Source organism: Vipera ursinii, assembly GCF_947247035.1.
Source record: "Vipera ursinii genome assembly, chromosome: 15".
Classification (NCBI taxonomy): Eukaryota; Metazoa; Chordata; class Lepidosauria; order Squamata; family Viperidae; genus Vipera; species Vipera ursinii.
The window spans coordinates 9,512,312-9,536,766 of record NC_139528.1 but is presented as its reverse complement, the minus strand read 5'-3'; the positions used below and the strand labels follow the sequence as shown (position 1 = coordinate 9,536,766).

Genomic DNA, 24,455 nt, shown 5'->3' with positions numbered 1-24,455 from the left:
TTTTCCATCTAGGACAGAGTTTCTCAACCTCTGCCACTTTAAGAGACAAGGACTTCAGCTCCCAGAATTCCCCAGTCAGCATGTCAAAGTAAACAGGCAATGCAGTTGCTCAAATTCCTCATCTGTAGGGTCTCTGCCCCTCCTCTTTCAGAGAAGAGTCGCTTAGAAAAGAACGCTCTAAGCATTTAGAAGTTGTTTAGAAATGAGTTAACTTTTTACTCTATGGCAGTGTTTTTCTTGAAGAGGAGTGGGCTTCCACTCCCAGAATCCTAGGATAATTATGGCTGGTTGGGGCATTCTGGGAATTGAAGTCCACCCATCTTCAAGCACGCGAGAAACACTGCTCTATAATTACAGTATTGCCTATGCATTTTTTCTCTATAATTATTATTATTGCCATGCAGTTATCCAAGGCATGAAGCTAAGAACTTTGGCAACCTTTAAACTTTTTAATCCTCTTCTTTTTCCCCTCTCTCTTGCACCAGCAAAGATGGAACGAAGAGAGGCATGGGTGTGGGTATCTCCCTCCTCAGCTGTCAGTATTTCCTGGCCCAGATTCTGGTCTCTGTCATCATGGGCCCTTTAACCGCAGCGGTGGGCAGTGCCAACAGGGTGATGTACTTTGCCGGCACGATCTCTTTCATGGGCTGCCTGTATTCCCCGCTCTACATCTTTTAAGAGATCCCCCCAGGCTGACAAACAGCAATCCCTGATGCTGAGCATATGAAGGAGGGCAAAAATAAAAAAAATAGGAATTCAGGGCCCGTCTGCCTTGCTCCCCCCCTTTTTTTTAGGGGGCGGGAAGGATAATCACAGATGCATATCTAATTAAAAAATATATATCCAAGCTGGCTCCTGTTTTTTTTCTTTTTGGTTAGAATATCAAAATGTCAAAGGTGGTAGGTGTCTCAGAGATCATCTAGCCTAACCCACTGCTCTGGATCTCAAGGAAGGGTTTGCATGGAGTGGCTACTCCCTTTAATGACTCCAGAAATAGGAGGGCAAAATTCCTGATTCATACCGAATATGCTATCAGAAGGAATTCTGACAGTGGAAGTCTTTAAAGCAGGAAGGCTAGGGAATTCTGGGAGGTAAAGTCTGCAAATGCTGGCTGGGTAATCCTGGGAGTTGAAGTGTACCCATCTCAAAAGTGGCGGAAGTAAAGAAACACTAATTTAAGGGGGGGGAATAATAATTATGCACCATCTCTTTGTCCGCAAGGAGAACCATTAATATAATAACAGCATTGCAAAAAATAATAATAATAATACACATGCCCAAATCCACTCAAATTAAGTCAATTCAAACCTTTATTATAGTTATAACCCAGTTTAACACACTTTTAATTCAAAATTTAAATTTAAATTTAAAATAAATAAATAAAATAAATAAATAAAATGAAGTTTAAAGTGATAAATGGAGAAGAAGCCCCGCCCTTCCTGATGCCTTCTTAACTGTTTCAAGTTCTAACCAATCAGCTTCCGGGTTTCACTCTGCCGGCCAGCAAAGATCTCTTTCGTTTTCATGACGTCAGCGGAGCGCAGAAAGAGCCTCGCACCAATGACGAGCCGGGAGGGGGGCGGGGCCTCGCCAGCTTCCGTTTAATTGTCTGTTTTTGAGACGGTTGCTGTCATTATTCTGATGGGTGAGTAATTTCCTTTTCCTTTTTCTTTTTTAGTGCATGGGGTGATCCTGTCGGGAAAACAGTACGGAAAGCAGAAGGAATTTCTTGCATATGCCAAGGAATAATTTTTGCAAAAAGAACAATAGGCTTTGTGATCCTGGTTTGTCTGTATGGGAAACAGAGATTGGTGATCCTGGTTTGTCTATGAAAGGGCTTGGATCTTGGAAGGGACGTCTCTTTTTTTAAAGGGGCCCTTTAAAAAAAACCTTTTTCCTAAGGCTGGACGAGTACTCACCATCTCCTGGTGATTGGCCCAACAGCACCCAGCTGGCTTTCATGGCTAAGGCGGGACTTAAACTCGGGATCTCCTGGTTGCTAGCCTGATGATGGTTCTAAAGGATTTCTTAACCCGTTCTTTCATTGATTAGGTCTGTCGGAATGTCTCGTCAAATCACCGCATTGGTTATTGGTGCAGGAAACCGCGGGAAGGCTTATTCTTCCTATGCTTTATATTACCCGGAACGCATGAAGGTAAAATTCTGGTGGTGATTAATATTATTACTTTATATTTATATACATATACATATGCATATGCATATACATATACATATACATATACATATACATATACATATACATATACATATACATATACATATACATATACATATACATATACATATACATATATATATATATATATATATATATATATATATATATATATATATATATATATATCAGTCTCCCTTTAAGTCTTTGTTAGCAATCCAAAAAATTTACACACACAAACACACACACACACACATTCAGGATACAAGAAGTTTCCTCCCTCCCTTCACTTCCCTTTCTTCCTTTCCTCCCTCCCTCCCTCCCTTCACTCCCCTTCCTTCCTTCTTTCCTCTCCCTCCTTCCCTTCACTCCCTTCTTCCCTCCACTCCCTTCTTCCTTCCTTTCCTCCCTCCCTTCTTCTCTTCACTCCCCTTCCTTCCTTCTTTTCTCCCTCCCTCCCTCCTTCCCTTCCCTCCCTCCCTCCACTCTTCTTCCTTCCTTCCTTCCTTTCCTCCCTCCCTCCTTCCCTTCACTCCCCTTTCTTCCTTCTTCCCTCCCTCCCTCCACTTCCTTCTTCCCTCCCTCCCTCCACTCTTCTTCCTTCCTTCCTTCCTTCCTTCCTTCCTTCCTTCCTTCCTTCCTTCCTTCCTTTCCTCCCTCCCTCCTTCCCTTCACTCCCCTTTCTTCCTTCCTCCCTCCCTCCCTCCACTCTTCTTCCTTCCTTCTTCCTTCCTTTCCTCCCTCCCTCCCTCCATTCTTATTCCTTCCTTCCTTTCCTCCCTCCCTCCCTTCACTCCCCTTCCTTCCTACCTACCTACCTGCCTACCTTCTGTATCATAGAATCCTAGGGGACCATCTAGTCCAACCCCTCGCTCAAGCAAGTGTGTGTATTTTTTTTTTAAGAATTGGTCCTTGATTTACTACCGGTTAGGACCAGAATTTCTGCTGTTAAGTGAGACACAGGCTATTCGGACAGATTTTTCTAGCCTGCAGACAGACAAGGTTTCTAAAATGATGCTTGATTTCTCTTTGTTGCAGGTGGTTGGCGTGGCTGATCCTCGAGAGATTGTCCGTAAAAAACTACAAGATGCACACAAAATCCCAGCGGAAAATGTCTTTTACGGTTGGGACTTGCTGGATTTTAATCTTCCTTTTCCTCTAAATGGCCTCTTGCCCCCATTGCAAAAAAACACCTGATTCCTTTTAAAATAATTTTTTTAAGTTCCATTTTTAAATAAAATAATAAAAAAATTATTTAAAAAATCATTAACAAAAATTAAAATTATTTAAAGGATTCATTACCTTTTAAAAAATTTAAAATAATTTTGAAAAAACAGGTAGTCCTCAACTTATGACTGTTGCCAAGCAAAAGGGGGAATCACGTGACCCCAGGATGCTGCGACCATCATAAATATGAGTCAATTGCCCAGCATCTGAATTTTGATCACATGACCACAGGAAATGCTGCAATGGTCGTAAGTGTGAAAAACAGTCATAAGTCACTTTTTTCACTGCTGTTGTAACTTCAAACGCTCACTAAATGAATTATTGTAAGTTGAGGACTAACGGTAATGCATGAAAGTTACAAGAAGCAAATCCTGACTAAACGTTAAGAATAAAACTACATGACTGTAAGAGAAATTGGCCGAGTTCAAGTAAAACGGACAGCCAATTTTGGGGGAAGTTTGCCCTGAGTAAGGGGTTGGATTAGATGACCTCTAATGCCCCCCTTCTGATTTTCTGGTCATAGGAATCCCCCAGTTCGCTGTGCATCTCTTCTTGCAGCACACTAAATATTTTTAGCATCCCCTTTTATCCCTTGAATACATATAGCTTTTCTTTTCTGAAGACTGGATTGCCGCTGCAGAACGGGAAAAGTTTGCCGATGCCGTGATTATCACAACTCCGGACAGACTCCACAAGGTGGTCTCACTTCTGTTAATGTTTTTTTTTTTTAATTCTCATTTTTCTGTGTTGCACTTTGCAGTGTTTTTGTGTCACCGGGAGCATCCCAGCCACTGGATATTAAAAATAAAAAAATCACCTATGGAGAAAAAAAAGACTTGAAGCTGTGCAATCTTTTTTTTTTACTTTGCTTTTTTTTAAAAAAAAATTAATGGTCCTTCTTCTCTGTGTTTGGTGGAGTTTTTTGCTCCGTTCATACTTTGCAATTGTGCTTTCTATATCAAATTTATTTGAAGCTCATCTTATTATTATTTCTTTCCGTCAGGCACCTGCAGTAGCTTTTGCACAAAAGGGATATCACATCTTGTTAGAAAAACCCATGGCGGTAAGTTCTGGCAAGGTGTTATTAATTACTAACATTAGCAAAAATACTTTTGGGCTTATTAAAATATTTTTTTATTTTTATATAACTATTAATATTGCAATAAATTATTAAGATAATGGGTGATTATCAATATTGATCCACAGTATATTTCTAGCAGTATCTTTTTATAAAACCCTAGAGGAGGAATCTCTGGGTTTTTCTTCTCCAAATTGCTGTTGCAAAACACAAGTTTTGTCGTTTTATGCACACCCTACTTGTAACAACAAAATGGTGCATTTTGCAAAACAAAACAAATATTTAGGGAAAATTTGATATACCATGAGCATTGGGAAGGAAGAAATGAAAATAATAGAATCTGACCTTAAATAAATAATTTTTTAAAAAATCTTCTAATCAAAATCCTATTTTTAGACTTGAAGCAGGCTGGTTGTGATTTTATTTTATTTTATTATTTATTTTGTTTTTTAAAAAAGCTTTGCTTGTAAATTAGGTGACAGCAGAAGATTGCAAAGAGGTTGTTTGGGCATGTGAAAGGAATCATGTTATCCTTGCCGTGTGCCACGTGCTCCGTTACCATCCAGTCACCCTGAAGATCAAGGTGATGTATTCTTAAGCACCCAACTGGGGAAATGGGGTTGGACTAGATGACCTCTCTTGTATTGACAGTATAATGTCCCTCTTTCCAACAGCAGATTTGGCTAGCGATGTTAAGACGAAGATAAAGAGGGACCAGCATTTGAATTTGTTTTTTTCCCCACCAAATGTTCATCCCAAAGGCCTCAAGTAACGATGTTCTAATGGATAGCTTATTTTAATTTAAAAGACATAGCACACAAGGAAAAGGGAGAGGAGGGAGGAGGAAAAAAGCAAGCTCAGATACCCCTTCTCAAAATTTTTTGTGGGATATGGAGCTTTCACAAACTCCATATCCCACAAAAAAAAAGAAAAAAATGACACCAAGCTTTTTCTTTATTTTTTTTTAGGAATTGCTAGATGCTGGCTTGATTGGCGACATCTGCCATATTCAACATCTGGGACCCGTAAGAATTCTTTCTAAGAAGACGTACTTTATGTAGAAAGCGTGTCCTTCTACATTGTATCGCCTCCTCAAGTTTTATTTTTGTTTTAAATACACCTTTTTTTCTCCAGTTTTGAGATTTTATGCTCCTTAAGCCCCGCCCCCCAAGTTGCACTTTCAGATTAATCACTCTTAACCACTAGGTAGCGTTACATAACTCATTTTATTCTGATTGCGAACTCATCACATAAATTGCCCCATAGCTTTGATCTTCTGTACAGGTAGTCCTTCACTTATGACCCACAATTAAGGCCAAAATGTTTGTTGCTAAGCAGGACAGTTTTCCATTTCCAAAGGGGGAATCAGAAGACCCTGGGACACTGCAAAACCATCATAAATACAAGTCAGTTGCCCAGAGTCTTGATTCTGATCATGTGACCACACTGGGATTCTGCAATGGTCGTACAGGTGAAAAACGTTCATTTTTTTCAGAACCGCTGCAACTTCAAAGTGTCACTAAGCAAGCTGTTGTAAGACAAGGGCTATTGTGTGTTGAATCTTTTATGGGTATTTGAACTTCTCATTTCTGGTATGAAACCCCGGCAGATAAACCAACCTAGCTTTCTGATGTTAGAAGGAAAAAAAACCGTAAGAAACCAAGATTTGTAGCTTGTTGACAAAGTGCATTACAGTGATCGAAATGCCTGGTTTTTAAATTTTGGCCTTTCTAATATATCATTGCCTTTCTTCCCCCCCCCCCCCTTTTTTAATTCATCTAGATAGGTTTCTGGCATTTTTCCCATTCCTTTGTCCGGGGCAATTGGAGAAATGAAATGGAAAGTTCTTTCTCTTTATTGGCTAAATCCTGCCATGATATTGACCTGATCAATTTTTGGATGGGGAATAAAAGGTAGGACTGTTTTAACTTCTTTTCCCTTTTAATGTCATTTCCTCCCTTCTTTTTTTCCAATTTGTTTAGTGACTGAGGTTCCAATGGCACCGGGGGAAAAAAACATCATTTTTCACACTTAATGACCTGTGGTCACATGATGAAAATTCAGACACTAGGCACAACTGACTCATGTTTATGTCCTGAGGTCACGTGATTTTCCCCTTTTGTGATCTGACGAGCAAAGTCCACGGAGAAGCCAGCTTCACTTAACAACTTAGCCATTATTCACTTAAGAACTGTGACAGCAAAGGGCAAAGCTCACTTAAGAAATGTCTCACATAGTAACAGAAATTGAAATCGTAAGTAGAGGACTGCCTGTCATCTTCGACACAGCCTCTGTGGGTTAAACCTTCAAATATTTTGTTTTTCTCCTGTCCTTTCCAGATGTTTACAAGTTTCCTCTTTCGGCCACCTCTTGCATTTCACAAAAGAGAACAAGGTTTGTTGTTTGATGGGGTGGCACAGGAGCAGAACTGTCGTAAAACGGTGACTACCTGTGTAGCTCATTAAATTTGCCTTTTATTTTGATTTCACTCCAGCCTGAAGGAGCCAGCACTCGCTGCTTAGACTGTTCAGTTGAATCAAATTGCCCCTATTCTGCTCGGAAGATCTACCTAGAGCGTGCAGAAAAGGTAAACTGGATCATAACATTAGAATAGAAATAGGAATAGGAATAGAATAGAATTAATAAAGAAGAGAAGAGAAGCTAGAGGTCTTCTAGTCCAGCCCCCTGCTCAAGCAGGAGAACCTATACCATTTAATTGAATTGAAATTTAATTGAACTGAAAATTTAATTACCAAAGTGTTGGGCTTCTGGGGTTGAATGTAATGTGTAAATTCAGTATGCAGCCTTAAAAAAATTATCCAGATCTCCTTTAATGTTGGCTGGGAAACGGGACCCCAGAAACCCACAAAATCTCCCCTCATCTTGCAGCGGTGCTAATTCCTTTCACCCTAGGGTGCTTTCAACTGGCCAGTCTCTGTGGTCTGCAGCAATGGGGGGTCCGATATAGAAACGCTGACCGAAGCCTTGCAGCTCGGCCCGTACGGAAGATGTGTTTATGATTGTGACAATGACGTTGTCAGCCACCAGGTACGAACGTGCATTCTTCTGTCAGCACGCAAGCTTTTTCCCCTGCTGCTCCCTACGCTTCACATCTCGCCTCCCCAAATCTAAATTTTCAAGTTGCAAAGAGGCATTTGCAGACCGGGAGTTGTATTCGAGTCTCCGATCAGCCAGCAGGGAGCCCTGGAGTGTTCAGTGGCAGCAAAAGCGGCATCCGTTTTTCTGCCTCGTTCTTAGGAAGCGGCCTGCGTGGTGCTTTTACGTTTCAATTATTCAATATTTTTTAAAAGTTAACATAATTTTGAAAATGCAGGGACCTACAACCACAGTTGAGGCCCAAATTTCCACCGCTAAGCAAGACATTTGTTAAGTGAGTTTTTGCCTCATTTTACGATCTTTCTTGCTACATCAAGTCATTGCCGTTGTTACGGTTAGCAACACTGTTGTTAAGGGAATCTTGCTTCCCCCAATTGACTTGGCTTGTCGGAAGGTTGCAAAAGAGGATTACATGACACACACACATCCTGGGGACGCTGTGACCATCATAAGTTTGAGTTAGTTGCCAAGAGTACAAATTTTGATCACGTGACCACAGGGATGGTGTAGCGGTCATAAATGTGAAAAACGGTCACAAGTCAAAAAAAATTTCAGTGCTGTTGCAACTTCAGTCACTAAATATACCATTGTTAAGTCAAGGACTAGTTATAGTTTAAGAGGCAGAGAAGATTGGCAGTATTTTTTAAAAAAATCTCTCCTCAGACCCCATCTCGTTTTAATAATTTCAATTTGTAATTATTTTTGCACTTTGTGAAAGCCTTCCCTGCTGGACACAGCTGCTTCATTTTTTTCTCGGAAAACTTTGTTTCCAGAGCAACAGTGCTTGAGCTTAATTTTATGGTTTTTTTCAGGTGGTCAGTATGGAATTTGAAGGCGGGGCGACGGCTGCGTTCACGATGGTGGCTTTTACGGAAAAACTGGGGGAGCGAACCACAACCATCTATGGAACCAAGGTTAAGAGCTAAAAGGCCTATTTGGGGTTTTTTCTGAGTTTGAAAAACAGACGTGGGGATGGGAATATTTTTCCCGAATCAGAGATTGTGCCAAATCTTGATTTATTTAAGCATTGTGGAATGTGTAAACCACAATTGGCTGGGGTGTTCCCACTCGTCAAGCCGAAGTGTAATTGATAGGCAAAAGTGGCTAGCTAGTTCAGGTATGATCGGGGTGTCCAATCTTGGTGACCTTAAAGGCCTGTGGACTTCAACTACCAGAATTCCCCAGCCAGCCGAGCTGGGAATTCAGAAAGAATACGAGATATTGTTGTAAACCATCACAGCTAATGGTTAATCATTGCAGTGGGGAAATAAGGATGGCAACCCTGTTTATTACCTCTGCCTTTCACCCTGGCCTACCTTATAGGGCTGTTGTGCCAGGAACAGAAATTTTCTCAAGTTTTTTTTCAGTGAAAAACTTTTAATCCATGGAGTTTCCTGAACTTACAACCCATTTATTTTCCCTTTCTCCCCCTCCCCCGCCTCCCCCAATGTGGTTTTGCAATTAGAAAAATATAATTTATTTTCTCTGCTCATCTTTTTTTTCCCCCAGGGCGAGCTTTCCTGCAAAGGGGAAGGACAAGAGGTGGAGATTTTTGACTTCCTTCAGAAAAAAAGAACTTCGTTTTCTCCCCATTTGACGCCCGACATCCCGGCTTGTTTATATGGTCACTATGGAGCGGATTATTATTTGATCCACACCTTCGTCTCGGCCGTATCGGTTAAGTGGTTTTGTTATTTTTTTCCCTCTTTATTAAAAAGAAAAAACCCAACAACAGTAAAACTCAAGACTGCAGTGCTCCATGCAGGTTCTACTAACTAGGATGAACTAGTTTTCCCTAACGTGGCCGTTCCAGGCTACAAAATCCCAGCACAGGCAGTCCTCTACCTACATCCACAATCGTGCTCATTTTACAATGAATTGCTGCCGTCATTAACTTGGTCACACAGTGGTTACGGTAAGTAAATCTGGTTTCATCAACTTTACTATTCAGAAGTTCGCAAAGCAGGGCACGTGGCCCCAGGACACTGCGACTGTCATAAATACGAACCGGTGGCCTGAATTTTGGTCACATGACTCTGGGGAATGCTGCAACGGTCGTTAACTGTGAAAAACAATTCTAAGTCACTTTTTCTGGTACTGTTGGAATTTTGGTCACTAAATGAACTGTTGCAAATTGAGGACTAGTTACACAGCACAAGATGGGATTCCCTGAAACCCTTTCCTTCCTTTTCCAACAGGAGAATGATCCATCTCGAATAACGACGAGCGCCGAAGAGACGCTCCGTTCTCACCTCTTGGTGTTTGCAGCCGAGAAAGCACGAAGGGAAAACCGGGTGGTAGTTATAGAAACAGGATCAGAAAACTCACACCCACAGCCAGCCGACGTGCACAAGAAATGACTACAAAACCCCTGCTGGGCTGGCTCAAAATCCCCTGAGTCTTCCCCTCAAGGCTTCTGAAATGACTTTCTCTATGACTACTGCACTTATCATCCACTCATCAAGGAAGTGACTGCTGCCGTCTCAAACGTCCCTATTTCAGGAAAACATTTCTGTTTTTAATGCTAGATTTCTGACTGCAGGAAAATACAGCTACATTTCTGCTTGCAGCTACCGTACACCTTATTGAAAACTGCAGAAAATTAAATTTATTTATAAGTCAGCTAAAACTGCCAAAGCTCATCCCCAGGGCTTTGAACCGCCTCCTGGCGTTTGCACGGCATCGAATCAAACCTCAGCAGGTTTTCGTTTAAATTTGGGATTGAATCGCGCGAACTAGACTAGGAAGCCCTGAGTTCCAGGTTGCGCAAACCCTTCCCTGTGCACTACTAGGCAGCAGGCTGCTTGGTGCGCGCGCCTCTTTGAAAGAACAGGAGCCAAACATGGCTTCAAATGGGCGAGGTTTCGCAGTCGCAAGTCACAATGCCGTGCGGTTAAAAAAGAAAAAAAATCAAATCGACATTATCCAACAAGGTGTGTGAGGGCTTTCTTCCCTCACTCCATTGATCAGTTTTGCTGATGCTCCTGCTTTTCCTCCGAATCTCCCTCTTCTCCTTCTCCAGCTGCCTTTTCTGCCTCCTGGGCTGTTTTCTTCCTTAGCCGCTCAGCGTCTGTGATGGTCATCGGATGCAGGGGGGAAAAGCCAGAAAGACCTAAAACATTTTTTAATTTTTTTAAAAAAAATCATTCCATGCATTGAGCAACATTTGCAAATGCAATAGGAAAAATATCGAGCACACAGGGAGTCCAAGAGTTACTGTGGTCATACCAGAAATTTTGCCATTAAGGGAAGCCTTGCATGACTGCACCCGACTTTACACCCATTTTTGCTGCAGTCGTTAAGCGAGACATCGCACGACTTGCAACATTCCATCAGCTTCCCCATCTTTGTAAGCCGCTCGGAGTCGCAATAATGGTCTAGGGTCTCCTGCTCAAGCAGGGGGTTGGACTAGAAGACCTCCAAGGTCCCTTCCAGATCTATTCTGATTGTTTGATTGATTGAAATGGTCTTGTGACTAACTTATCAGCTCCAGTGAGTCACTTAACAACCGATCCCCTTTTGCAACTTTCTGACCAGCAAAGTCAAGGAGGAAGTCAGATTCATTTAACAACCAGGTTACTAACTTATCAGATGCAATGATTTACTTAACAACTTACTCACTTAACAACCAATCCCCTTTTGTGACCTTCTGACAAGCAATGTCAGTGGGGAAGCCAGGTTCAATTAATAACCGGATTACTAACGTATCAGCTGCAGGGATCCACTTAACACCGGTGGCCAGAAAGGTCGTAAAGTGGGGCAAAACCCACTTAACAAACAAATGTCTCGCTTAATAATGGAACTTTTTAGATTTAGATTTAGATTTTAGATTTTATTAGATTTATATAACGCCCTTTCCCGAAGGACTCAGGGCGGTTTACAGGGCATTTTAAAATCACATCAATATAAAATACAAAGTTAAAAGAGAATTAAAAGATTAAATTATCCCTGAAAATAAAACCCCAGTTAAAATTCTCAGCCTGGGTCAGAGAGCTCAAAGAGCCAAGTCTTCAAGTCTCGGCGGAATGAGCGTAGGTCAGGGGCAGTCCTGAGCTCCATGGGCAGCTGGTTCCAGATGGCAGGCGCACCCACAGAAAAGGCCCTCTCCCTGGGTGTTATCCGTCGGCAATCTTTTACCGGCGGCACCCTGAGAAGACCCTCCCTCGCAAGCGCACTGGACGAAGGGAACTTGATGCTGGCAGCAGGTGTTCCCTCAAATATCCCGGACCCAAGCCATTTAGGGCTTTATAGGTCATCACCATTGTTAAGCCGAGGACAATCTGTGATCCAAACCAAAAAGGCGCATTTACCCAGCAGTTTTTCCGCCGGCTTGCTCAGGGTGGCTTCGTAAGCAAACCAGTGTTTGAAGCGGTCAAAGTTGATCCCCACAATCTTCTCACCATAGCGGTTGGGTCATAGCAGCCAATCTGCTCAAGATACTTGCCATCCCGGGCGTGCCGGTTGTGTGCGGCTATGATCTGATAGAAAGGCCTGTTGGTGCAACCGCCGAATGACCACCCGGACATTGCGGTACACCCTCAGCAGGGGCCACCCTATTGTGATAAAATTGGGGGCAGACATTCTAGATCAGCGATCGAGTTAGATCTTGGCTTAGAACAATTCATTTAATGACTGTTTGAAGTTACAATGGCAACAATGACCATGGTTCATTTACGACCTTTCCAGCATCCTTATGCTCAAGTGATCAAAATGCAAAGGTGTCAAGGTAATAATTTAACAGCTAACCAGCTGGTGAGATGATGTAATGATGGGACTGACTCAGCTGGGTCTGTGTCTCTTTAACGGCCTTTGTATAAAAAGGAAGGCTCTGCTGCTGTTCTCTCTTCCGTTTCTTGCTGTAACTGCTGTGTGTTGGAGCCTGCTGTATTAATATGTGTATGCATATTGTTCCTGGCATATGATATTGTAGATAGTGTAAGATAAACCACCATTTAATATAGACCATTGTTGACTGTGTTTAGTTCTGGGTTATCTCAGCACAATAAGACTGTGCATGCTCTGACAAGGTTGTTGTAGGGAAATGTCGAAACAATATTGCAAAGTGCATGCAGCTTGACCCAGCCTCATGGTGGTGCATGAAAAAAGGACCAGATGGTGGGCATGGAGATACATATAAAGCATTCTGTAATGCCACTTACCTAGTTGAACCATGATGTCCTTTTCCAGCAGAGAAAAGGGGGGCGGGATCAGGGTAACAGAGTCTGGATGGCTGTTGGGAAAGAGCAGAGGGATAAAAAAAGTGTTTATTTCAAACCAGAAGGAAAAGCAGCTCTAGGGAAGCCGAGATGCAATTCACACAACCAGTGTTTCTCAACCTGGGCAACTTTAAGCTGGGTGGACTTTAACTACCAGAATGCTGGCAGGGAATTCTGGGAGTTGGTCCACGCAGCTTAAAAGTTGAAAAACTGAATCAACCCTAAAAATATAAAAACATAAAGGTGGTTCTTGACTTACAACACTTTGTTTAGGGACTGTTCAAAGTTACAAAATCACTGAAAAAAGTAACTTATGACCTTTTTCACACTTACGACCATCCCCATGGTGACATGAACAAATTCAGCCGTTTGTTAATGGACTCATATTTATGACGGTTGTGATCCCGTTTTGTGACCTTCTGACAAGCAAAGCCAACAGGGAAGCCGGATTCACTTAACAACCAGCTTACTAACTTAAAAACTGCAGTGATTCACTTAACAACAGTGGCAAGAAATATCGTAAAATGGGGCAAAACTCACTTAACAACGGTCTCACTTAGCAACATAAATTTGGGGCTCAGTTGTGGTCAAGGACTACCTGTATAAAAACACAAACCTTTGACACACACACTACTGCGGTATAAACCAGCGGCTGCAATCCCAGCTTGTACTGATGCTAAACTAGGCTTGAGGTTTAATGCAACCTGCAAACTGAGTTCATGAAGCTGGCTTGACAAGCCACGATCCAAACAAGCCGAGGTTTAGCAGATGAGGGGGACCCAGCTGCAGAAAAACACAACAGCATTCAGGAGTCCAAGGCAGCGCCTGAGAGGAGAAGGAGGAGGCTCAAAGGGGGGAGCTTCCTTCTTGCACCCGTTGCAAAGCAGCAAGATGCACCTGTTGAATTTCTGCAGCATTGCAAGGAGCGCTGCAAGAGGGAAAGCGGAGCCGCTCGCTTTTTGCAAGGCGTCGATTCAACAGGAGGAGTTCCCCCCCATACTGTGCAACAGTGGCAGCTTCTTGCAAAAGGCAGCCCACAATTCAACCGATGCAGTTGATTCAAGTATTATTATTATTATTATGGTCCGAAATGAATAAGCTGCACCTGGTGACTCTCCGCCTTACCAGCCGCGATCCTGACTCAGCGGCCCAGCAGCTTCCCAACCCAAACCCACACCGATCCAGCGCAAGCCTCAAGCGCATGCGCGCAGCCCCGGGACTCCGGGCCGCCCAATCAGATCGTAGCTTCGGAGGTGCCCTTTTTTGTCCCGTGTATCCTCGACCACGCATGCGTCTTCCTGTCGCGGAGATGACTTAATAGCGCCGCGCGTCGGTTTTCCCCCACGTTACTAAGCAACCCTGTTAACCTACCTGAGAGCCTTTGAGTCTAGTTGGTGCGTTGTTACACAATTGTGAATTACAAGTGACTTAATTTAGCCGTCCAGCCTGTCATGGTAGTTATTCACAAGAGTATATTAAGCATTATTGCATGTGTTTATTTTCGGGCAGGTAAGCCGGTTGGTTTACCCAAGGTTTACCCAACTTTATAGCCTTAAGATCACCTGGTGGTCTCCCATCCAGCCCTAACTTTCTTAAAACCAGCCAAAGTGTTGTCATCACCAAGAGGGCCTCAGAACACAAGGCCTCACTCATTCTCATCATTCTTTTCTACAAAATCTCCTTATATCCCTTTTGTTCCAAACCCTGCATTTTCTTACTTCCTCCATGTCCATCCCATATTCCTCCAGGAAGAAGTTGAGTAATACTCCCGCAGTCTGTGAAATGTTGTTATCCTCTTGTGTGAGAGCACCGAGGGCTTTCAACTTCAGGTCTTCCATCTGCATGGGAGAGAGATGCTCACCAAAGGCCTATCAGAGAGAAGAAAAGGAGATGAATCAGGGTTTTTGACTCCCTCTACAAGGGGAGCGGGTTTCAGATAGTTTGAGCCAGATTTGGGGAAAGGACATCATGTAGAGAGGCAGGGCTTATTCCATGTCATCAATCACGTCCACTGATATTAGGGTGTGGGTAAAAAGAAGCCTACATGGCAGCTGCAATTGCCTATTCCTAGCCATTAGAATAGAATAACAGAGTTGCAAGGGACCTTGTAGGTCTTCTAGTCCAACCCCCTGCTCAGGCAGGAAACCCTACATGATTTCAGACAAAAGCTTGTCCAATCTCTTCTTAGAAACTTCCAGTGTTGGAGCATTCACAACTTCTGGAGGCAGGTTGTTCCACTGATTAATTGTTCTAACTGTCAGGAAATTTCTCCTTATTTCTAGGTTGCTTCTCTCTTGGATTAGTTTCCATCCATTGCTTCTTGTCCTGCTTTCAGGTGCTTTGGAGAATAGCTTGACTCCCTCTACTTTGTGGCAGCTCCTGAGATACTGGAACACTGCTATCCTGTCACCCGTAGTTCTCTTCATTAAACTAGACATACCCAATTCCTGCAATAATCCTTCATATGTTTTAGCCTCCAGCCCTCTAATCATCTATGTTGCTGTTCTCTGCATGCTTTCTAGAGTCTCAACATTTTTTTTTACATCATAGTGGCCAAAACTGCATGCATTATTCCAAGTGTGGCCTTACTGAGCCACTATAAAGTGGTATTAACCCTTCACATGATCTTGATTCTAATACATTGATCCCATAGACCACAGGTCTGCAACCCGTGGCTCCGGAGCCGCACGCGGCTCTTTCAACCATCTCCTGCGGCTCCCAGTCCTCTGCAATGTGCAGTCCAAGAAAAAAAAAGTGGGACTAAAAAAGTTCAACCAATCAATTCAAACTTCTCATGGAAAAAAAACACCTTGCAAAACCTTGAATTGGTTGAAGTTGTTTGGTTTGTGGGACTTATCACAAGCTGTTTGTGGGACTGCCCACAAACCTCTTTTCTTCCTCGGACTACACATGGCGGCAGCGGAGGAAGAGATAGGAGGACTGCTGGAAAGGTGAGTGGGTCGGTCAGATGGGGCATGCTGGGGAGGGGAGGTTCTGTGTGTGTGTGTGTCCTCTTCCTTTGGGCCAAAGATGGAGAGCACAGCAGCTACCACACTGGCCTGGAGCACCTCCAACATCTCTCAGCGAGTGCACTAGGCCATCCCAACAGCAGCAGCCATCGCCGGAATGATTGCTCAGCCCTTGGGGCCTGCTGCTGCCAGGAATTTGTTTCTGCGGGGGAGGTGGAGGCTGATGGAGATGCAGCAGACCTCCAGCGTCTCTCTTGGTGCCACCTCCACCGCTACTGTCGGCTTCTGCTACGGCCGAACCCGGGCAGCCTCCTCCACCCCCAGCAGTGGCATCTGGAGGTTTTCCGGTTCCATCAGAACCAAGCAGCAAGTGGAAAATTTAGCAGTAGCAGCACTACCGGGAGTGGTTTCAATCGGCCCCTTCATTGCCCCATAGAAGTCAATGGAGGCGCCGCAGCTGGCCTTTCGAGTGAATGAGAGCGAGAGAGAAGCTTTTCCAAACAAAACGTGAGTGAATGAGAGCGGAGGGGCCAGGGTAGGTGCATATCTTGCCTTGGCTCCACTCTTCAGTCAAACCCTTTTCTGCGCATGCGCACATGTACGCACATGCGCACACATTTTTTGCGGCTCCCAGTTTTTCCTTTTTTGTGGGAACCGGTTCCGAGTGGCTCTTTCAAGTTGCTGACCCCTGCCATAGATTGTATGGGATGGATAGCCAAACTCCAGCCTTTGGATCATGCCGTCCCCACTGTTATATTGGCTTTTTGGAGCATCTCCAGGTCCTAAGGAGGAGGCAAGAAAGGAAGGTCAAGAAGAAGCAAGGCAAAATGCTGGACTAAAACCTACCTTAGCCATTTTGGAGATGTTATTATAAAATATGCCTGATCCCAAACTGATAAAATCCTCTCTTAGCCATTGGACAATATTCCCCTTTTTGTTTTTGGGCTTGTTCTCCATCTCTTTATCTTTGTAGAGAGGAGGAAAAAACCACAAGCTCAGATTTTGTCATTCAGAACATCCTTCGCCTGACTGCTGGTTTAGTCATTCCAACCGAAGAGAAAATGTGGAGCTCAGGGCTGAACTGGTGGTCTCTGAGCTTGGTGGTTTTCTGGCAGACATTTCATGACCCAACTAGGTAACATCATCAGTGTGTTGACCGGAATTAGGAGACAGCCTAGGAAGTATCAATTGTGAACATGTGCAGACGGCCCCGCTGTCTTTGGGCGCTTGCAGAGTCATGGACGCAGGTCATGAAATGACAGCTAGGGAAACATCCCATGTTCTAACCCAACGGGAACGTAGAACACCCAAAAGGGGACATTTTTAGCTACTTCTGCCTTCTCCCTTCAGTGTGCCAGACTGACTGTTATGTACGAAGTAACCAGCCTGCATAGTTAATCAGCCTGGGAGCGGTCATTCTACCAGCGGGAATTCCTGGACACTGGGTTGGGTGTTTGAGGTAAGGCTGGAGATTCCTGCCAGGGGGTTGGCTAGCGTCCAGCGGCTGCTGGGCATATATAAAGTTACCCTGGACTGGTCACTCTCAGTTCCCTCCACGTGTAATCAAATAAACAATGTAATCACAATCTGTCTCGCTGTTAATGTTGCCGATCCAAACGCAACAGTGGCGACGAAGGTGAGATCGCGACAGAACAGCGGAGAACAGGCGCGGCAGCCAAGAGCGCGCGGAGCGGGAGATTTGAATTGCCGCAAGCCGAAGTGCGAGCCGTCAGCCGCAGCGTGGAAAGGCAAGCATGGCTCAAGTTGGCTCACTGAAGGAATTCGACCCCAACTACCCGGAGGACTGGGAAGAGTACGTCGGCCAGGTCGAGGGATTCATGCTAGTGAAAGGCATAACCGATGACCGGAAGAAGGCTGCAGCACTCCTTACAATTAGCGGCACACCAGTCTACCGGGTCGCTGTGGGCTTGTGCCAACCGGCCGCCGTTGCCAGCGTGTCGTACACGGATCTTTTAGCTAAACTAAAAATGCATTTCACCCCCAAGCGGTCGGAACTTTTTTGGAGAAGAATCTTCGAAAAAAGGAACCAGAAGCCGGGCGAATCCATAACCCAATTTGTAGCCGCAGTAAGGGAAGCCGCACTCCGTTGTAAATACAACAACCTGGAAGTGCGAATCCTGGGACAGAGTGGTCCTAGGGCTCCGCGATGAACAGTTGCAAAACAGAATCATCGCAAAGCCCACCGGAAACTTGCAAGAAGTTTTGGATGAACTACTCACATATGAGTCCACGGGGAAACGCGACCTCCCCCCACAACAGCAATGGCGCAGCAGGTGAAATCAACCAAGAAAGCCATGTGGACGGTGGGGAGGAGGACTACCCGTGGGAAACGGACATCGACGAAATCACCCGGAGAGTTGGAAAAATTCCAGTGAGGACCAACCGTTCGGATGGCACCGACCGTCCCAGAAGACATCCACCACCGCAACCACACAGATCACCGAGGGAAAGTCAGAACCAACCGAGAGACCCCGAAGCTAAGTGTGGAAGCTGCGGAGGCAACCACCCCCAGACGACCTGTAGGTTCCGCAATGCAAAATGCCGGAACTGCGGGAAAACCGGCCACATCCAAATAATTTGCAGAGGCAGACCACGCGACAACCAACTCCACGACATCGACGCCTGGGCCACAGGTAAGGTAACCCACCAAAGTGGCAAAGAGACCCACAAGCCACAGGCACAGCACTGTAACCGCGGGAAGGGGGTGGACATTAACCAGCTAGTAAGCCCAAAATTAAAAATCGAAGTCCTACTGCAAGGCATTCCCTGCAGAATGGAAGTCAATTCAGGGGCATCAGTATCCATCATTTCGGGTAATACCCTGGCACACATAGAAGCCAGAAGCGGGCAGCGAGTTCCCATTAAACAAACACAAATTCAATTAGCTGACTTCCAGAGGACACCCATAAGAGTAAAGGGGAAGGTCACCATCGACGTTTGTTATAAGGGATTTAAGGGGCCATTAGACCTCCTGGTCACCGAGGGTCAGAGAACCAGTTTAGTTGGCCTCAACTGGTTCAGTCCCCTAGGCATATGGGTGGGTGGAATTAACACTGTACAACACCAGACCCTCAAATCCGTCTGCGATAGTTTCGCAGATGTATTTGACGGTTCCCTAGGGAAGTACAAGGGACCCCCCATTAACTTTAACTTGGATCCAGCAGTGAGCCCCATCAGGCTTAAGGCCAGAAGGGTACCCTTTGCACTCAAACAAAAATTTGAGGCAGAGCTAGACAAACTAGTAGGCCAGGGAGTGCTGGAACCGGTAGAAGGGGGCCCCTGGGAGACACCCATCGTCACCCCCCTTAAACCTAACGGGGACGTGAGGATTTGTGCCGACTATAAGGCGACACTGAACCAAGCAATGAAACAGCATGCTTACCTGGTCCCCACAGTGAAGCAGGTCCTCGCGACAATCCAGGACGGCGCCATCTTTGCTAAACTCGATTTGGCACAGGCGTATTTGCAACTCACTGTTTCTCGGGAAGCTGCTGATGCTCAGATGATAGTTACCCACAAGGGGGCGTTCCGAGTCCACCGTTTGCAATTCGGCATCGCTGCAGCTCCAGGCATCTTCCAAGAAGTGATGGAGAGGACCTTAAAGGGCATACCCTTACTTTGATGATGTCTTGATTGCTGGAAAAACTGAGGAGGTCCTAGCAGACAGACTGGAAAAGGTACTGGGGAAATTTAGAGCTGCAGGGCTCAAATTAAAAAAAGAAAAGTGCTCCATTGGGGTAAAATCCACTGCATTTTTAGGTTACAGGATTGATGCTCAAGGCATACATCCTACTGAAGGAAAAATTAAGGCAATTAAATTAGCCCCAGAACCAAAAAATAAAGCAGAACTCCAAGCATTTTTAGGTCTCATAAATTTCTACCACACATTTTTACCACACAAAGCGGCCATAGCTGAACCACTACACAGACTACTGGACAAAAAAACCCCTTGGCAGTGGCAGGAACAACACAAACAGAATTTCTGAACACTGAAGGACATACTGTCCAGCAGGTCCACTGTCACGCATTTCATTGAGGGCAAACCAATATACTTAGCATGCGATGCATCACCATATGGGGTGGGGGCAGTGATAAGCCACATGGATGGCAAAGGGGAGCAAAGGCCTATAGGATACTATTCCAGAACCCTGACCAAGGCAGAGAGAAATTATGCACAAATTGACAAGGAAGCATTGGCCATTGTGGCAGGGGTAAAAAAGTTCCATGATTACCTATATGGCAGGAACTTCACAATATTCACTGACCACAAACCCCTCTTAAGTCTGTTCACAACAGACAAACAGACTCCCCAAATCATGTCACCTAGAATGCTTAGATGGTCAATCTTCTTATCAGCATATACATTTTCCATCAAACACAGGCCAGGGAAGGAAATGGGTCATGCAGAAATCCAGAAATCCGGATGGCCCCTGACCTCCGTACCTTCCGTCGCGACTTAAAAACTTTCCTGTTTCAGCAGGCTGGCCTGGCATGATAGCGTTAATTGGGGTCCCAGTTTGTGTTCATTAGTGTTTCTTATTATCTTTATTGTTCAATCTGTATACCTTCCTTCCTCTGTACACCGCCCCGAGTCCCTCGGGAGAAGGGCGGTTTATAAAAAACTAATAAATAAATAAATAAATAAATAAATTGAGCAGGCTACCCCTACCAGTCACAGACACAGACCCAGCTCCAGCGGGTCAAATTTTCACACTTCAAGAACTCCCTGAATGCTCTCTGACAGCCAGAGACATCGCCAGGACCCTATACTCAGCAGAATAGCAACATGGGTCCAAGGGAATAGCAACATGGGGCCAAGGGAAAACCCTGACCCCAAATTCTCACCTTACTTCAGAAGAAGGGATGAAATGTCATCACACCATGGGTGTCTACTATGGGGAAACAGGGTAGTAGTGCCAGAGAAGCAGAGGGACAAGGTCATCAAAGATAATTTGAGGGACACCCAGGAATTGTTCGCATGAAAGCATTAGCCAGAAGTCATTTGTGGTGGCCAGGATTAGACAAGGCAATCGAGGACAGGGTAGCAGTGTGTTACCAGTGCCAGAAGTCAAGACCAGAACAGTCACACACACCAGTACACAGGTGGGAGACAACTCACAACCCCTGGTCCCGTATACATATAGACTTTGCGGGGCCATTCCAGGGCCAGACCTTCTTAGTAGTGGTAGATAGCTATTCCCGGTGGTTAGAGGTAGTGCCTGTTAAAAGCATGACGGCTGCGAAGACAATACAGGTCTTGCGGGGACTCTTTGCCACTCATGGGTTAGCTGATGTAGTGGTGTCTGACAATGGTCCTCAATTCACATCTAATGAATTTCAGGACTTCCTCAAGGCCAACTGGATTAGACATGCAACATCAGCACCCTTCCATCCCTCCACCAATGGATTGGCTGAAAGGAACATGAGGACAACCAAGGAAGCCCTGCGGAGAATCATTGTCGGGGACTGGCACCAGAGACTGGCTCAGTTCTTGCTGGCTCAGCACACAACACCGTGCACGGCAACAGGGAAAAGCCCAGCGGAAATGAGGTGGGGCAGAAGGTTGACAACCAAATTAGACAGACTTCACCCTGATAAGCTGATAGCAGAAACTGAACAGGACTGCTCAGCCAGATCACTGAACATTGGGGACTTAGTGTGGGCCAGGAACTATGGACAAGGGGACAAGTGGACACATGGAGTAGTAATTGGCAAATTGGGGTCTTTATCTTACATCATAGAGGGGGAAGGGGAACGTCAGATCAGGAGGCACATTGACCATCTCAGGAAAAGGGCTCCTGAGATTACCTCATCGGGCCCCGGAGCGGCTCAACAAATGCACAATAACAATCATCACGAATCACGTCAATATCAGACTCAGATGACCCAACAGAACCCGGGAGCCCTGGTCAACCCACCAGCAGTCGGGCTCTCAGGGTCACCTTCAAGTGGGACTGAACCATCGGTTACCACTGAGTCACTACGAAGGGTCCCCACAGGAACTCCGCAGCCAGAGGGCCCCCGGCATGGAGGGGTTCCACAACAGGCCAAGAGGACAAACCTGGAAAGGAACAATATGCCGGACAGTCCACCTGGGAGATACCCTGCCAGGGATCATAGACCTCCGGCATACCTAAGGGACTATGTAAGATAATAGTTTCACAATTGGGGGGAAGGGGTGTTATGTACGAAGTAACCAGCCTGCATAGTTAATCAGCCTGGGAGTGGTCATTCTACCGGCGGGAATTCCTGGACACTGGGTTGGGTGTTTGAGGTAAGGCGGGAGATTCCTGCCAGGGGGTTGGCTAGCGTCCAGCGGCTGCTGGGCATATATAAAGTTACCCTGGACTGGTCACTCTCAGTTCCCTCCACGTGTAATCAAATAAACAATGTAATCACAATCTGTCTCGCTGTTAATGTCGCCAATCCGAACGCAACACTGACGATGAAATCTTTATCTTGTCTTTGCCAGCTTTGCCAGGTGGATTGCTTATGTCATCAGAAGGAATAAATACAAGGATTTCTTGTCATTCAGGGCTTCTCTCTTTTAGAGGAGCCTGTCTTTGTTCATCTAAATAAAAACGTAAAGCTTAAAGGCAACTTCTGGTTTCCTGTATTTTTTTTTATCAAGCAAAAGCTCAGAACCTGCACAGCAAGTGAGGATGACCATCGATACGGAGAGGGCAAAACACTTGTGCAGAAACACCGAGAAAAGCTGCCTCCCTTCTAGCACTGATGAGGTTACCTAGCTGGGTCATGAAACGTCTGCAAGAAAACCACCAAGAACCCCACCCAACTGGCATTACCTGGCACCGTCATCAGGGCCAGGGTGTGTGTGTATGTTTGTGTGAGTATGTGTGTTGCATACTGTTGTTCTGATGACCTTGCAAAACAATCATTTGCAAAGAAAAAAATGGCTGGCCGAGCTCAGCCTTGCTGTGTAGAGTGACAAAAATTCTTGCCAGAAGGAAAAGGAACCTGGGCAGGGGAACTCTCGAACCCCGGTCTGGTGCATCTTTGCATCAAGTTTGGTGATGCTAAACCAGACATGCGCTCTCTCTCTCCCCCTCCCTCTCTCTGTCCTCTCTCCCTCCCCCCATTCTCCCTCCCCCCTCTCTCTCACTCTCTGTCCTCCTTCCCCCCTTTCTGTCTCCCTCCCTCCCTCTCTCCCCTCCCTCCCTCCCCCTCTGTCTCTCTTCCCTCCCTCTCTCCCCACCCTCTATCCCTTTTTTAGGTTAACACAATAGGCTGGACCTTAAAGAGAAAATAAATAGGGTTACATAAGAGACAAATTACATGAATGAATGAATGAATGAATGAATGAATGAATGAATGAATGAATGAATGAATCTAACGAGATTTAGCTCTGACTACATTTTGCCTGTTGTGCAAATTAAGTATTAGGTTCTGAATTGATTTCATTCTGGGAGCTGAAATCCACACATCTTAAAGCTGCCAAGGTTCACAAACACTGGGTTAAGCTTTTAAGTAACCAAATTTAACAGATCCTTTATTTAAAACATTTGTACATTTATAAGTTTATTGATTAGCTCTTGGGCCATATCAAAGTGCAAAGTTCCAGCAACAAATTATTACTAAAATTTGATAAAAGCAATTTAAAATGGAATTTGATAAAATACAATTTAAAATGGAATTGTATCATATTCATAAATGGAATGTTTCAAACATTATCCCATGGATTCTGTCATCTCCCGAAGAGAAGAGGATAGATGTGTATTGAACCGGCAATAGGCATTTCAAAGGAAAGGAGAAGCCTTTTGAACTGGGGAAACAAAAGGGGGGGTTAGCATCTGGGTTTTGTCAGCAATAAACAAAAGGGTCCTAACTTCCTCTTTCCCACGAGATGGATGATACGAGAGGAAGGATGGGGGGGACTGACCAAATGGGGATTAAGGGGGGTTAAACCGGGAACTCTTTATAAGGGTTTACATCGTGGAAATATTAAGCCCTGTCTCATTTCCTACAACCGAGCACGTCATAGTAAAGATTTCTTTTGGACTAAAATCCTGACTCCAAGAGTTTTTGTCTTCCTAAGACGTGGTTTGGGGTGGGTCCTGACATTAGACAGGGCTTGCAACGAAAGTCAACCCGGGAAGAAGAACCTTACCGGGGTACTTTGCAAATAAATATGATGTCTGACGATGAAGCAAGAAGGGAAGAAAGCCCCACGGAGAAGGAGCCTTCCCCCCAGCCGAACTCCCAGAAACATTGGGAAACTGAGGCATCATATTCCTCCTGGGAGGAAACGGCGGAGCAGCACGAACAAAAACCCCGGTGGTCGATGGGCGTTGGAAGGAAAAGTGAGTGGAAAAAGGCTTCGAGAGAAGTGACCCTGAGACGGAGCGACCACCAACCGGAATGGAAACAAGAGATGGAGAACTCCCTGCACGCCAGTGAGGAAGAGCGGATTCTGGAAAAAGCTATTGACTTGATGAAAACAACCCTGAGCTCACTAAGGGAGGAGAGAGCTGGAAACCACAACACCTGGGGTCGCAACTGGAGGGGTAACGGAAGGGACCCAACACCTGAAACCCCAGGGCTGTCCAATGGAACAGGAGCCGCTGACTCAGCGGTACCCACCCCCCCCCAGACCCACAGATGGGGATCGAGATGAGGAGCGATACACTCCG

General features: G+C 45.1%; 2 protein-coding genes across 5 annotated transcripts; one reads left to right on the top strand and one right to left on the bottom strand.

Moving 5' to 3' along the window:
- The first annotated feature begins 1,561 nt into the window (after window positions 1–1,561).
- On the top strand, window positions 1,562–10,167 carry LOC310647251 (putative oxidoreductase YteT). Of its 4 annotated transcripts, none has more exons than XM_083374338.1 (14): window positions 1,562–1,645; window positions 2,053–2,155; window positions 3,215–3,299; window positions 4,026–4,099; window positions 4,407–4,466; window positions 4,957–5,064; window positions 5,450–5,506; window positions 6,264–6,394; window positions 6,821–6,875; window positions 6,976–7,068; window positions 7,395–7,529; window positions 8,411–8,512; window positions 9,108–9,275; window positions 9,797–10,167. In XM_083374338.1, the coding sequence occupies exons 2-14, from the start codon at window positions 2,063–2,065 to the stop codon at window positions 9,956–9,958; spliced, it is 1,323 nt and encodes a 440-aa protein (XP_083230464.1). In that variant the 5' UTR covers window positions 1,562–1,645; window positions 2,053–2,062; the 3' UTR covers window positions 9,959–10,167. The 4 variants fall into 4 exon arrangements, with proteins under 4 accessions (XP_083230464.1, XP_083230465.1, XP_083230466.1 ...); XM_083374340.1 differs by having other exon boundaries at window positions 1,594–1,645; window positions 4,010–4,099; XM_083374339.1 differs by lacking the exon at window positions 5,450–5,506.
- Window positions 10,168–10,403: 236 nt separating this feature from the next.
- LOC310647258 (small ribosomal subunit protein bS16m-like) lies at window positions 10,404–12,732 on the bottom strand. Its single transcript, XM_083374348.1, has 2 exons — window positions 11,943–12,732; window positions 10,404–10,736 (listed from the first exon to the last, which is right to left on the bottom strand). The coding sequence occupies exons 1-2, from the start codon at window positions 12,122–12,124 to the stop codon at window positions 10,565–10,567; spliced, it is 354 nt and encodes a 117-aa protein (XP_083230474.1). The 5' UTR covers window positions 12,125–12,732; the 3' UTR covers window positions 10,404–10,564.
- Between the last annotated feature and the right edge of the window lie 11,723 nt (window positions 12,733–24,455).